We start from the raw sequence: 16039 nt of genomic DNA, 5'->3' as shown, positions 1-16039 counted from the left end.
CCTGTTTTCACTATGTGGTGCTGGCAAGGACACTAATTATACATCATGTTGCTGCACATCAAGTGTAGACCCCACTGTGTAAATGTCATGTAAATCAAAAGATAAGTGTCTGACAAAACATACATCCTGTTGGCAATTGGTGGCACAATCAACATATCTATTCTGCATGTAGTTGGCTTCAGGCCTGGAGCCACATAGAACGTGAAGTTTGGGGCAGATTGGACCATGTATGCTGGCATTACATACCACTTCCTGTTTGGTGTGGGTACTCTTGGAGAAGTTTGACACCTCGCTGTGATTACACGTTATGATGAAAACACAAGCTTTAAGCAACTTTGGATGTCAAAGGTGTACAGACAAAATTTGAAGTCAATGGCATCTAATCTGTAGAAGGAGTTCGTGTAAGTACGACCCCTGGAAATTGCCAAAAATGCACCAAAGTGAAACATTAATTCAAAATGGCTGACTTCCTGTTGGGTTTAGAGCCTAGCTCCAAGAGGCTTTTTTTGTACGTCTTGGGATGTTACATATGCCTACCAATTTTCAGACCTCTAGGTGAATCGTACTGCGGGGCCTGATTCATTGAAATTTGATGATGTGTGCCAAGTTTCAAGAGTTTTCAAGCATCCCTTGCCTCTTAAAAACAACTTCCTGTTTTATGGCAAATATTGCGACAAAGTCAAAAGCTTAATTTCTGGGCATCAACAAGGTCTTAGAACTTTTATGAGCAGATTTGAGGTGGATTTGATGAACCTGCCTGAAGAAGGATATCGAAAAAAGTGTAATTTCTTTTACCAGTAGCTGTAGGTTAACAGTTCATGTTCTCATTTCTCGATGACCAATTTCAGACTAGAGCGACACCTTTCCGTGGACACTGGAAATTCACACAAGAACGTTAAGAATTATGACTTACAACTAGTTTAATAAATCACAGAGACAACATATTATCAATCATATATTTATGTGGACAGAACACAGAACCTGAGATAACAGCACGTCCCCAGCATCCACACCAACTCATAAAACATTGACATCGAGGCTTATTTGGAAAAAGACAATGTTTCAATCCATCAGCATTTCACCAGGATACTAAAACTACAAGTTAGTCAAACAATCAGACTAGTTAACTTTTCATCCACGTGCACACACACACACACACACACACACACACACACACACACACACACACACACACACACACACACACACACACACACACACAAACAAACAAAACTCCTGTCAGAGACAATAAACCCAGGACCAACGCGCGGAGACACTCCTCCACATTAAAACCCTCTCCTGGAAGTGCATAAAAATCCACCGGATACAGTATCTCATGTAACACCTGCCTCAATTATACTGACAGAACAAAACTAAAAGTAACAGGGTTTTTTTTTTAGCTTATGTTGCAGGTAACTGAAAAAAAAGACGTAGAAAATACACGTTACTACTCTTAAAGTACAAAAGTGAATATAAAAATAAGAATTGCGACTCAATTCAATTTGTGCAAACATGTCTACCAGAAATAAAACTATTTGAACATCAACTTGTCAGCTTGGCAGAGGAAGAGGAACGTCTTCGGAGAACATTAAGGACAGATCTACACCACTAAAACTGGTTAGGTAGTCAACTAGGCTGTGAAACCCCAAAACTATAAACATAACGTCAAGAACATCAAGGAATAACTGGTTCATATTGACAACACGTGCACGAGTTACTTTTTTGCAAGTAAACAATATGACAACGATGAAAAAAAAAAATCTTTACATCTTTTAAAGCAGGAATGCGTGAGCTGAAGCATTTTAGGTATCGACGCTACCCAAGTTCAACAACTGGGAAATTCCCTTCGATCTACAACAATCAAAATGTGATTTCACTGTGTCAGGGTTTTTTTTTTTGGATCAGGTAAATAAAAAGTACCCCACTGATTTGTCGTGCTTTGTACACCACCAACAGGTGCAAGGTCAAGTTAGGTAAAAAGAGATGAAGGTACTTAAAAACAAACTCAACCAAGAAGGGTTTTTCATCCTTTACCCAGACTCCAACACTTTGGACAGAGATGACGCACTGCAGTCAGAGTTTAAAAACCAGTGTAAGTGTTTGTCATGGCTTCTTTGGAGAAACAAAAATAATGTGAAACAGGTGAGAGGGCAGTTAAGAGCAGAGTAAGACGGCCCCGTCTATTACACAAGTGTTTGGCCAAAATATATCTTTGGATTATGACCTGTCAGAAAAGCCTTTAGTTTAGAAACATCACAATGCCCAGACTCCGAAAACAAGTAGCTCATAAAGCATATCCACTGGATTGCGTAGTATAATTTTTTTTTCAATATTATTATTTTTCAACATAAGATTATTTCAAACCTGTGTGGAAAATTACTGGTCATTTCCTAAAATAAAGCAACATCAACACATTTGTCCCAGACCACTGGCGTATTTGCATCATGCAAAATCGTTTCCAAAAGAAAAGGATTCACAGCAGTGATCAGAAAGCGAGGCCCTCCCCAGAGCCTTCTCCCATGACAGCAGTGGTTGCTGGAGGATCTGGAGGAGCGGCCCGGTTGCCAGAAGACGTTGCCTGGCAGGAGCTCGTTCCCTGGTTCAAGCAACTGCCGGATGGAGAGACGGCGAGGCTGCGGAACAGCAGGTCCATGGAGGGGAGGAGGGGCTTGAGGAGGCTGACGGGGCAGAAGGCTGAGCCCCCATGGGGGGTGAAGTTTACCTTGTTGGGGTCTGGGCAGGAGGAGATGAGGGTTGGCTTAGGTTGGTGTGGAGTGCTACAGGATGAGAGGAGAGAGGCGGTCAGAACCAAAAGACAAAACTTACCTCAAAGCCAAAGTGTTAAAGTGTGCAGACACATTCAGGACAGCAGACAAAACTGAGCACAATTTAATTTAGGAGGGTTAACATTGTCCAAAAACATACTGCACATATAATACGAGTATATTTCAATGTTTCTCTAATTCCTTTGAGAAACAGTGGGGACCTAACCTTCTAGTTTCTGCCCCAGTATGAAACTCAGGCCGTTTCATTTGATATGGTTGTGGCAAGGAAACTTATTCTGCCTATGTGGAAGTCAGACTGTGCACCAGCATGAGATATGTAGATAACAGAGCAGATGAATGTATTGTATTAAGAAAAGTTAAGGTTCTCTGATAAGATTAAGACTCAAATATTTGTCAGAATTTGGAGCCTTGTACTCGAGTATCTCAGGGGCAGTGACTTGTAATGGTCTGAGTAGCAGTAAACCGTCTATCGCTGTGTATGTGTATTTCATTCTGCTATAATGTTTAAGTCCTGGGACTCTGTGACTAAGCAATTGTTTTATATTGAAAATCCTAAAATAAAGGTTAAAAAAAAAAACACTGAAATGTGTGGGACTTTGCACTGTGCTTTATGAACATCACACATTATGCTACAAAACATGGCAACAACTCATTATATAAAAGTTAACCAATGATACCGATTGAAAAAATAGTCTTCAATAGTATTCTTCCCTTTTGTTCCTGAGATAGTGGCCAGAAAACTGTTTTTGCAGAGCATTATGATGTCACAGTAAAGTTGACCTTTTGGAAATAAATGTCACCCCATTTTATCGTATTAGACAATCATGTGAAATTTTGTCATAATTAATGTATGAATTCTTGAGTTATGGCCAAAAACATGTTTTGTGAGGTAACAGTGACCTTGACCTTTGACCTCCTACCACCAAATTCTAGTCAGCTCATTTTTAATTCCAAGTGAATGCTGATGCCAAATTTGAAGAAAGTCCCTCAATGTGTTCATGAGATATGGCGTTCACGAGAATCTGACGTACGAATGGACACCCGAAAACATAATGCCTCCAACCACAGCTATCGTCACAGAGGCATAAAACATAAAAAGTAAAAATCGTGATAATAAGTAATTAATTACAACTGTAGCAAGAACTACTGCACCCAAATTCCATATTACGATATAAAGGTTGAAGAGAAACAAATACAGGACTTAAACAGGCGGTATTTTGGCATTAACAGTACAGTTGTGTCGCAAGAGAAGGGGTGGGGGCCACACCCTACTGAATTTCTTTGGGAAGTTGTTTTAGTTTTTAACATATACGAAGTTAAAAGGTGGAAGGAGGAGGTCTTAAATGCCTAACCTTGACAAAACTGGTTTCTGCACACTGATTAAATGTCTGGTCATGTCTAGATGTCTTATACATCAGGGCCAAATGCATCATATGAGGGTTCACTACATCACCACTAGAGGGCACCCACACACTGACTTAGGTTCAACTGATCTATAATCTGGCACACTCATTTCACTCCACTGAGTACTCCTTTAGATATTTCTTAGTATAGAAGTGCAAACAAAGCATCTACAAAAATAATAGACCAATTTCACAGTTGAAAGTCTGTTCAAAGGCTGGAGATTCTACTACATGTGTGTTGTAGGAGGCAACTAAAATGGTGGAGTGCTCTTAACAGCTCCATCAAGCTGTAGGTGTGGTTCAGAGCACACATGAGAGAGATCTGTCAATTCTGTTGAGATGCAGAACAAACGTACCTGGTCTCCTCCCAGACTCTGACCTTTTCGCAGCCCTCGGGAGGCTCTCTCTGGAAGCAGCAGCTTTTGTTGGGCCCTGGGGAGGACGACATCGGCAGAGGCAGCAAGAGGTCGGCCTCGTTCTGGGAGGAGAACGGAGACAGGAGGCACATCTCAGCACTGTCTGTCAAACCTGAAACAATAGGGAACAACAAGTCAATGTCAAAGATTCTGTGAGCAAAACCTCTGAGGACTACGGTTACAATATTTGAGGCAGTGTCCACACATTATTTATTGAGACATAAATCAATTATAGCATTAATATAATACACTGGAGTTTCTGAGCAGTAAAATCATTGATTTTGTAACCAAGGATTTTAAATTTGGTTCAATCTGGACCAAGGTTTAAGAGTTTTAAAGTCTTGAAATGAGCTGCAACATTCAGGGCATATATATGATTTAGAGTCTGGGGCAGGATTGTTTGCACAAGGTTCTCAACATGGAGGTGGCTTAGCAGAGAGCTAGCCGCGAGCAGTGCTAACTCAATTAACAGAGCCAACAATGGCAACAGTGCCGAAAGAGCGAATGGTATTAGCGTGGAGGGGACTGGAGGGTGAGCACTACACTTCCACGACAACACCAAGGCACAGGATGACTTTATCAGCAGTAACCTCTGCATGAGCACAGTGCAGAGCAGCGTTATTGTGCTAGCCAGATGGATACACACAAAAGGACTCACATGCACTTACACCAGGGCTGCAAGCTATATTGTTTCAGCGCTGACATCTCAGTGTCACAGGCTGTAAAATGTCTCAAACACGTCATGCTATACGGTTTTTGCTGCTTGATACAAAAGGAAAACCTGCGCAGCTCTCATTTTCCATCACTAATGTTGCCCACCGAGCCTTCCCCTTTCAGACAGGGTTACATGAGTATATGACATAGTCTAGCAGGGCTCGTTACAAGAAGATGAGAAGTGAGACTGTCTTGAATGTTGAATGTGTGTGTAAAGAAAAGTACCAGATCTGGGCGAGCAAGTGCTGCAAAAAAAAGTGTGTGCTTTTCAGAAGCTACAGCAGAAAGTGTCTGGATAAGCCAAGGTTCCAGTGTAACGACTGTATTATTGCCATGGTGAGTCAACTAGTATTATAAACTATGTAATTTTATCCTCCAAAATCAGAAGATGGTTCACACAAAAAAAATCATCTTAAGTTAAAAAGTCATATTTCAGCCCTTTACTACTACTACTACTACTACTATTAATAAATAATAATAATAATAATAATAATAATAATAATAAGTAGTGGTTTGCTGCTATATTAATGACCTGGATGTCGCATACAGAACATTTAAACACGACTCCATCAATTTAAAAGCTAGAAGAACAAAGTGTCAAATTTGCGCTGTAACAATAAAACCTTTTACACATTTAGTCATGTACTACAGTCAACATTTAAATGGTAAAATAATAAAAATGTAATCCTTATAGTTTTTAAAATGATCTTTGCCTGATTAAAGCTAAATAAGAAGAGCAAAACAAACCTTAGAAAAAAGTCATTGTAAATGTGTGGAAGATGAGACACTGTCACACCTGATAAAGCATCTGTGGTGTCTACTGTTAAGCTGAGATAGTATCATGATGTTGAGATTACCACCCCTGTGTTGAATGCAAATATGTATGTCTGTGGTTGTCTATAAAAGTTGCCTGAGTGATTGTGCATGCAGAGAGTGGTTTTCTGATGTAGGTTGAGTCTTGTATGGCTACAACAGGTGTGACGGTATTTCACTTCCCCTGTTGTTTTCTGACAATTCTTTCTTTTTAAGTTATGTATAACAGTAACTTTGAGGTACATCATTAAAGGCACATGATTAACTAAGACTTCCAGTTCAATGTTCAATTATAAAGCAGCTTTCCAAACAGTGGACAGTACAAATGCACTGTAAAAGGTCACCGTGGTCAAAACCCTGAGCTCATTTTGCAAATGCAGTACTTTTTGACTTCGTGACACAATTACATTTACACACTTAAACCATCATGAACTTTCCATCCAGTGACCTGACACATAACACCTAAAAAACTAACCTTGTTGATCCAGAGGTGCATCTTCAGAGTTGTGTGACAGAGTGCAGATGTTTGTAGGAGAGGAGCTGGGTGAGGAGGAAGAGGAGGAGGAAGGAGAAGATGAGGACAGAGGTGTGGTGGGGGGGTCACTCTGAGATCCACTGCTGCAGCTCTGTGTAGGGACCGGAGCCCGGTGACCATCTGGAACCTCAAGGAGCTGAAAAGACAGGAAACGTCTGTGTGTAAATAACATCAGTCAACAGAATTGGTCCTAGTATAGAAATAGAATGGAAGTAGAATGGACATTGAATTGCCACACTGCCCCCACAATCTCCGGCGGTACTGCTGCATTTCGTCCATAACCCTAAGCTTTCAGAGAACACGCACAAGTACGGACAGAAGGCTCCGTCTGTGTCCGTATACATATCCAACATTGAGCATGAATGACCCCTTTGTCAGTCTGTTTAGTCATCTTTAGTCCACTGTTCCAGGAATCACCAGCTCTGGTTTCTTTGACATAAATCCTCATTTCTCCAAGTTAGATGTAAAAAATATGCTGACTCTACACATTTATCCTCACGGTACATCATGCACTGTACTACTTTACTACTCACTTGGTTGTTACTGCTAAACCTCAACTCAGTGAGTGTGCAACTCGCTGCAAGTTGGTTTGTTTATAGGGAAGTTAGCCCGCTACAAGGATTGCAATAACAACGGTGCACATAGAAATGGTCGCCACTTGGACTATCCTGCTACACTGATTTAAATGGGAATGTCCCTTCTACTTTCATACCTGTAACTTTCAGGAATCTAAAAACAAATAGTAAAAGAACTCATGAATTTCTTCACTTTTGGCAGTAAATCCATTGAAAGAGTGTCCATATTGCTGCTCTAGTCAGAAAGCTTAAAATGAAGATTGGGTTTTATTTCAGACACAAGTCTTGTTTTACTTTCAGTGCTAAGAGAAAACTTGTGGAAGCTACTTTTCTGTCTGTGATTAATTACAGTAATATGATGTATATGCATGCAACCTCCTCCATTTTACGTAGCCTTGATCCAGTGTACCATGCATCTCTACGTTTTATTACAAATGCAAAGTCACTTACTCATCACAGTATTCTTTATGATTTGGTGGGTTGGATGTCACTGATCATTCGCAGACAACAGCACTGGTATATTTTTATCTATGAAGCAATATTGGGCAAACTTCCGGCCTACCTCTGCACCATTCTGTGTGTCAGCTCTGGTGGTTACCAGCTACACTCCTCAAAGTGGCTGCATTTTAATGCACCCCGAGTTTTAACAGATCTGGGGAAAACTGCATTCTGCACATTGGACATGGAACAATCTCCAAAAAGTCCATCGATGAATTTAAGGGCAACATAAAGATTGTGGTGACAGAGACATGTGCTTGTTTCTTCTCTTCAGGCCACTGTGTTTGAATAGCTGTTGTTTTATTGTGGATTTTTGTATTATATGTTGTATTTTAAATGTGTTTTGATTAGGGATACACACGATTAGCCGTTTAAAAGATTAAACGTTCTCCCCCTCACTAGTTGGCACCAGAAATATTATTCAGTTAAACCAATTAGCGTTTTATATATGTACAAGGCTGTCAGACAGCAGTCACCCTTGCCGCGGTAATGCTCGAGTAAACTGGAGTTTGAAAACAGCATGATGGGAAATAAAAACGATGTCCTCTCGCAAAACCAGCGCTGTTTGGCTACACTTAGATCTAGAAAATGAAAACAAGGTAGCATGAAGGCTGTGTCGGAAAAAACTGGCATATAATCACTCCATTATATGCCAACCACATTCAACTCACACATGTGGATGTTAACCTGCACAGAACAACGGCTGCTGCTGCTGCTAGCCACGCTCAGACCAATTTGACATTGTTCACCCGGAGACGCTGTGATCCCGACCGGTCTGAGAAGATAACGCAGCTCATCACAACAATGACCTCACAAGGTATGCTTCCACTTAACTTTGTTGAAGGTAAAAGCTTCAGGAAGTTAAAGCAATATGTTGAGCCTAAAAAAAACGTGCCAAGACCTTTTTTTAGACTAGTCTTAATTAAAATCTTCGTTTAATCGATGGGGAAATTAGTTGCCAGGAAGATCCCTAATTCTGATTGGCTGCTACCTTGGTCAGGTCTTTCTTGTAAATAAATAAAATACATTTATAATATCTTTTCACATGTGATGCTGTGTGGAGGGGAGGTGACAGTTACCCTGTGCTGAGGATGTGGCGGCTGACAGATGAACATGCCTTCCAGCTCCTGGTTGAGGCCCTCCACACTGCAGCGCAGCCGAGGGACCAGTGTAGACAGGGGAGCGAGGGGGATGGGAATGGGTTGAGTCTAAAGACACAATAACAAGTCAGATGGAATTTAGGCTGCATTAGTCTTCAGAGGCAACTTCACAGATCAGACACTTTTACAGTTCTCTAGTCATTTTTACTTGTTTGCTCTTATTGTGAAGCACTTGCAGCTGCGTTCTTTGTACAAGAAGTGCTGTATAAATTAGTTTATAGTTGTTAACAAATTCAAAAGCATTCTCATGCAGTTCCCAAAGCACATACTTCATGTGGTAAATATCAAAGCCAAATGTGCAAAAGATATTACCGTGTGCGAGTCCTTATTAAAGTGTCATTAACACCTTTAGGTACACATCAGGTTTGTAACTGTTCTCACTGGTGCATCATGTCACCACACTTTGGGTTGAAACCAACACAGCCCAGCGGAGTGTGGCACCATGCAACACGACAGCGCAGACCAGCTGTGCTGAAAAGCAGAACTACGTATTCTGCACCGAAAGCAGAAGCGGCGTGATGTAGTGGTCTTCCTGTTGCTTCAGTGTTTTATTTCATTCACTTCCTGCGATGAACTACACTGTCTAGTTCAGTGTGATGAAGGTAATCTCAGCTATATGTGTGTGGAAATAGACTGGCCGCACTGATGAAGAAATATTGGTGGCAGCTTTGCCTGTAGAAAGTGTGCTCACACACTGCCTGCATACAGTAAGTGGTGCAGTGTTTATGTAGTGGTGATGATGCTAAGGTACCTGAGTAGCTCCTAGGCTACAGTTCCCTTGAGGGTATCCACGCTGGCGGTCTTTGTCAGGCCCCCCTGAGACTGCAGGTTTGCTGCGCTGCTGCAGCTGTTGTTTTAGTTTGGCAATCTGTAATGAACAGAGGTTATTGTCAGTCAGCTTGCACACACACAAACACACACACACAGGGGAAGTCCTTTACAGGGCACAGATATAACACACAAGGGTACCTTCTGAAGACTCAACATTTTAGTGGAGATAATCTGATCATGTGGTGGTTCAGATAAAAGATGAAATGCGGAGAGAGGCTCCTGAAAGCTGTCGAAAAGGGAAGTTTCTGTGCAGATGAGATCATCTGGTCTCTTGTTGCTTAATGCTGTCAAAGCAATCGAGTCTTTTTTTAAAAGCCTTCTCTCTTTGACATCCAGTTAAGCAAACCTTGTTACACACATTAAGTAGCACAGGCAGAGATTCACCTCTTGCAGATGCTCAGCGCTGCCCCATGATGCCGATCGTTTGTGGCTGCTGCTGCCTCTCCGGCTCTGAGATTTATCTGACCATGAGTCTGGGGTCTGGGGAGGAAGAAGGCAACCATAAGAACTGATAGTCTTCAAATAAGATCCCATGTAACTATGAATAAACATATATATTAAAGTTTTAGCCTGAAGCTGCCCTGTGATCATATTAAAATGTAAAAAAAAAAAAAAAACTTATGTAAATGACACGAGGACTTCACGCGTCTTTCACCAAAAGTTGCACACTTAGCAAAGCTTTTCATGCTCAAAGACTGATCTGCAGCCACATCACATCATCCACACCCACAGACTCTCTCTTCACACTTGTACAAGAGCGAAAGAGCAGGAGAAACTGAAAAACAAAGAGGGGGGGGGAGGAGGATGTGGGCAACCGAAGAGCAGTGGCGAGTGCCTGCACACAGAGCAGAGAGGATGGGTGCAGCTGAAACGGCCTCATCAGCTGACACCAGGGACTGTTCTCATGGCTGTGGTTCTCATTTTGTAAAAGCTGTGTAAGCACCGGACACTCCCTCCCTCCCTCCCTCCATGCGTCTCCTAGCAACTTCCTTCTCTGCTAAAACTGCAAACTAATCTTTTAGCATGACTCGACCCCCCAAAGTCACTAACGACTTAAAAACAAAACTCTAAATGTGGAAACATCTGTGGGAAAGTCATGCATTCCACTCATTTCACCATCATTATGAAGCATTCTTTAACCAGAGCTGACCTGGGTGGACTTGTCCTTCCGAGACAAGCTGCTCTGGCCCTCTGGTTCTTTGGGCCAGTGTCCCTGCAGGTACGGCCCGATGATGGCGTCAAGAGACATCGTCCGCCTCATGCCAGAGCTCAGCTGGTGCGGTTTGGGTTTTCCAGCTGTCAAGAAGGAGACAACTTTTTATTAGTCATGCAGCACTGGATTCAATTATCCCGTTATTTCTTAAGTTTGCATCAGTTAGTGATGAATTTTGAGCAAGTTAAATAAGCCTTAGCAAACCATCACATTTCACTTATATAACAACAGTATTATTTATGTTTATCAGAAGTTAGAAGTGCTTAAGTACACAACTTGTGCATCAAAATCTTAAATTAGTCTAAAAAATGGTGTAATGTGGTTACACTAAGTAAGCTTTGAGCCACTTTAAGTCATCATTCACAACATCTAGGGCTGAAATTATGAGTCTATTAATCATTAGAAAATGTTAAGTAAGTCACTGTCACTGGCAACAATTGGATAAAATGGTATTCATTATCAATCATTTAAGTAATTTCTTAAAAGAAAGAACTTGCTGGTTTTAACTTCCTTGATATAAAACGCACTGCTTTATCTGTCTGACATGATCGTAGCAGAATATGCAGGTTTAAATTTGAGCTCTGGAAACTTCTATTCTACTCTTTTCTATCTTGCTATCCTAGAATTTTCTGATATTTCATAGATCAAAGGACAAAAAAATGAATCAATACAGTATTTCATAGATTAATCAGTAATAAAATAAACAATGTATGCAGTTACAAACATATTATTTATATACAAATGCACGTACATTTCTGTGTAAAAAATATTTTTATTGCTTTATTATTCAGTTCTAACAACATGATCAGCAAAATTGAGCTGGGCAATGTGGAGGAAATCATATATAACACAATATTTTTGACCAAATACCGAGGGTTTTGTAGGGTTGATTGTTGGTGCTTTCACAAAATATTTACACATTGACATTTTTTATTAATAATCTCCAGTAATGCAGATATAATGACTGAGTGGGTAAAGGCAAATAAAAGCAGCTAGAACAGTCTGGTAATATAGCCTTTAAAACCAGAATATAACAACACTAATGACGATGCCACATCCAAAAAAATCTAAGATGATATCTAGTCTTTTAACAGGATATCGATAACTCAATATATTGCTCAGCCCAAGGCAAACATATTCATATATTTAATAAACCCACAGCTAACTTTGTTGGTAGAAATATACAATACACCCCATACAAAATGAATGAATAAGTGTTTGAAAGTTAAAAGCCTTCTTCTGGAAGCTGTGTTACAGCTGCAGATACTGCAGAGACTTCCTTGTTGACATTATTGATTGTTATATTGATGTTGCTACAGATGTTTCACAGTCATGGAGCTTTACTAGAGTCATAGATCTCAAATTTGCCCCAAATTAGAAGTTAATAAGTAGTTAAAGGTGGTATAGCTGGTGTGAATTAATGTTATTAAGTAGGCCACATTACCTAGTTTTAAATATTTTCCACCATGGCATCACATTCAGGCCTGCACACATTGATACAGGGGACATATCTCTATGTACACTGTGACAGGTGTTGAGCTCATACCTGACTTCCCATCTGTCCGGTTGGGTCGAGGCTTGCTGGCCAGCTGATAGGGAACAGTAGCCTTGAGGGGCTGAGGACCTGAGGTAGCTCCTCGGATCTGCCCGACTCCACTTCGGCCAGACATGTTTCCAGAAACACCCACTGAGCTCCTAACTATGAGAAAACACCAGTGTGTGTCCTGCCTGGTGGAGATTTGGGGGGCGCTATGTGGAAACACTGGTGGTGGCTGGCTAGGTTAACCAGCTGCAGCCCTTCCTCCACTGGTGATGATGACTACTCAAAACCGTTACAAAAGTCAGTCTTGAGTAATATAGATATCATTTCCGAGTTAAAACAGCAGCCAGGAACACTTAGCTCGACAGATGAGACGTTACTAACACCGTGTGGTCACGTCTACAGCAGTCATCCTACTTTTTTTTCAGGTTTGTGTGCGAGTTAGCAGCCTAGCAAGCAAAGTTTCTTTGTGAGGATGTTGAGATACTTCACCCCGTTGTCGAACAAGGAAGCAGCTCTACTTTCAAAAAGTCACTTTAACGTCAACTCCGACGTCTTCTGAGCAAAGATGGAGGTGTATTTCATTATAATATTTCGGGCCGGAGTGGAAAGTTGCGAGGTGGCCACAGTTATCTTCTCCCTCCGCGTTCTTCTCTCAACTTCCAAACACCTCCACCACCACGCTGGTGTGGGTTTAATTATATTGGGGGCGGGGCCTGGTGCTGTGTGTCACTTTTGATTGGCTACTGAGGACTCAGACTTCAATCCTATTGGACGACATACCATCAATCCGTCAAACCTCGGATGTTGTAATTTGCTGTCACCGCCCCCAATTCATATCTCGTGTTAACTGATTTTAGCCGTTAAATTCATGATGAAACACCATATTTAAGGTTTTTACGCCTGTTAACAGACAGTTACAACTATGAACTGTGACCCAGAAAACCCATAAACTTATTTTGAATCAGTTTTTATCCATTTTAAGTGTACTCTGCTGGACTATGTGTTTAAAGGGCCATCCCAAAGTGATTTATTGAAGTTTTTGTTAGTTTGTTGTGTGTTTTTTAAACTACAAATCAGTCAGTCTTTATTTTTTTCACTATTTTCACATTCCTGCTGCCCAATTTCAGATACTTTCTAATATATTGCTCCTACATTCTATGGTAACCATTGACTTCCATTCATTTTAGTACAAAAACTAAAAACTCACATAACTTGATTGATATGCAGTAGTGAAGTGTAATAAGAACATTTCTGAGGTACTTGTACTTTAGTTGAGAATTTCCATTTCACACGAGTTCATACTTCTCCACTTTATTTTGGAAAGAAGTCTTCTACTTTTTACTATTGGCCTACTAGAGGAGAGCTGGGCACAACCTAACACATTTTAGTTTTGGCTAAATGTTATTAAAACTGTTTGAGATTAATTATGTTTTTGTTTTATTCTAACAACGTGCACATCTCTGCTACAAATAAACAGTTGTTGTTTTTTTTTCCTACAACTTACATTTCTTCTACAAATGCACCGAGAAGTGGCAGAAGTGAAATGTTTAAATGTACCCCATGGGTGGGGTTAAATGTAACAGTCAGAGGGTTGTAACTAAGCTGCCCATAGCACATTTCTCTATTTTTGCACTTTAAACTTGTTCAGTTTGAACTAATGTCCTGAATTAAATGAGATATACTTTGTGTTTTTAATTTGTCAGGTATCTTATTGACACACAGTTTCACATTCTTGTCAAAATTCATACATTTAATACTCATAATGTGACATGTGGATCTAAGTTACCCAATCCATGTACATCTATCGGTCCTACCACTGAATATGGATGATAGGCTAACAGATGGATGGATACCTATCTTTTCCCTGGTGTAGATAAAGAGCTAGGTATCTACATACATCTATCCATCGATCTATCACAGATGAAAAGAGAAGAATATATCATATCCATACATACTATGAATCTATGTGTTGATCTTTCCATTCATGAGGCATTGGTGGTTAGGGTATCTGTTGCACAGATGTTTGGGTATCTGTCATAGATCCATACAGTGTCAACCTATTGTATATAGATAGATAAAATTGTATTGAATTAATTGTGTTAAACTGACTTCTCTATCAAGTGCCTCACTAACACTTGCTGGAAGCTGGCCACATAGTTCAAAATGATGCCATGTTTTAGGCAACAAGACAGTTATTAAGATGATATATGGCTGGATTCAGTGTCTTACACAAACAGCTCAGTAATCGAAAAACAAGTATGACAAAGAAATTTACTTAAATCGGCTGAAAACACTCTTTGTTACTGAACTCCGCTGAAACACAACCAGTTTCTGTGGAATTTTGCAGGTCACTGTTTGGTGGTATTGTGGTCAACTGGGTGGAAGCATGAAAAGATCAACCCTATGTAACCTCTTAAAAAGTCTATGTTGCAACTTACCCCGCTCTCCCCTATATTTATTTGACATTAGTTACTTTGCAGATTCAAATTATTAATACAAATATGTATCAACTAATAAATTCTGATGTATTCATTCATTCATTCATCTTCTAACCGCTTCATCCTCTTGAGGGTCGCGGGGGGGCTGGAGCCTATCCCAGCTGACATCGGGCGAGAGGCAGGATACACCCTGGACAGGTCACCAGACTATTGCAGGGCTGACACATAGAGACAAACAACCATTCACACCTACGGACAATTTAGAGTCACCAATTAACCTAGTCCCCAATCTGCATGTCTTTGGACTGTGGGAGGAAGCCGGAGTGCCCGGAGAGAACCCACGCTGACACGGGGAGAACATGCAAACTCCGCACAGAAGGGCTCCCACACCCGGGATCGAACCGGCAACCCTCTTGCTGTGAGGCAAGAGTGCTAACCACCACACCACCGTGCCGCCCCCTGATGTATTATTATGGTTTAATCTACCTGAGAAGTAGTTTAAATTACTCCCACCCCTTTACCAAGTGCAAATTAATGATAACAGTTAATGATGCTAGAAGCGATTAATACATCATAATCTATTGATATTCTATTTTTCTGAAATGGAAAACTCTGCGCAATGAGGACTTTCACTTTTGGTCCTTTAGGTATATATTTATACCAACACTATGTACTTTAACTGAGGTACACTTGAATACAAGTTTACTTGCAACAGACTATTTTTATACTGCGGTATTGCTCATTTTTCCTAAGTAAAAGATCTGAGTACAACTTCCACCATTCTTGATCTATGAAATCATCCCAGTGAGCAACAAGCTCCCATTCATTTTTTTTGTTAGTGCTACATTATTATTGCATGCTGTTGCAATATAAGTGCGGATTAATTTCAGAGGTCTGTACTGTGTAACATCTTACCACTAATGTGACTTGACAAAAAATCATGCAGACTTGATGGGATGATTACACCACCAAAGCAAGTTTCAGGAGTTCCCTAAATATAACATTTTCATACATTCATCACCTCCATTCGTTGTTGGCTAATTATTTCATCATACTATCCTGAGGCCTATTAAATCACCCCAGCTGGGCGTGTGTTCACCATCTGGGTGGACTG

At 40.5% G+C, this 16039-nt stretch overlaps 1 protein-coding gene across 1 annotated transcript; it reads right to left on the bottom strand.

Moving 5' to 3' along the window:
• Positions 1 to 968: 968 nt before the first annotated feature.
• On the bottom strand, positions 969 to 13086 carry LOC125881198 (protein FAM117A-like). The gene is made up of 8 exons (XM_049564246.1): positions 12491 to 13086; positions 10882 to 11027; positions 10116 to 10211; positions 9652 to 9768; positions 8820 to 8948; positions 6608 to 6803; positions 4546 to 4717; positions 969 to 2777 (listed from the first exon to the last, which is right to left on the bottom strand). Exons 1-8 carry the CDS (start codon positions 12612 to 12614, stop codon positions 2486 to 2488), a joined length of 1272 nt encoding a protein of 423 aa, XP_049420203.1. The 5' UTR covers positions 12615 to 13086; the 3' UTR covers positions 969 to 2485.
• Between the last annotated feature and the right edge of the window lie 2953 nt (positions 13087 to 16039).

Source organism: Epinephelus fuscoguttatus, linkage group LG20, assembly GCF_011397635.1.
Source record: "Epinephelus fuscoguttatus linkage group LG20, E.fuscoguttatus.final_Chr_v1".
Classification (NCBI taxonomy): Eukaryota; Metazoa; Chordata; class Actinopteri; order Perciformes; family Serranidae; genus Epinephelus; species Epinephelus fuscoguttatus.
The sequence above is the reverse complement of the archived record's forward strand: the minus strand, read 5'-3'. Positions and strand labels throughout refer to the sequence as shown.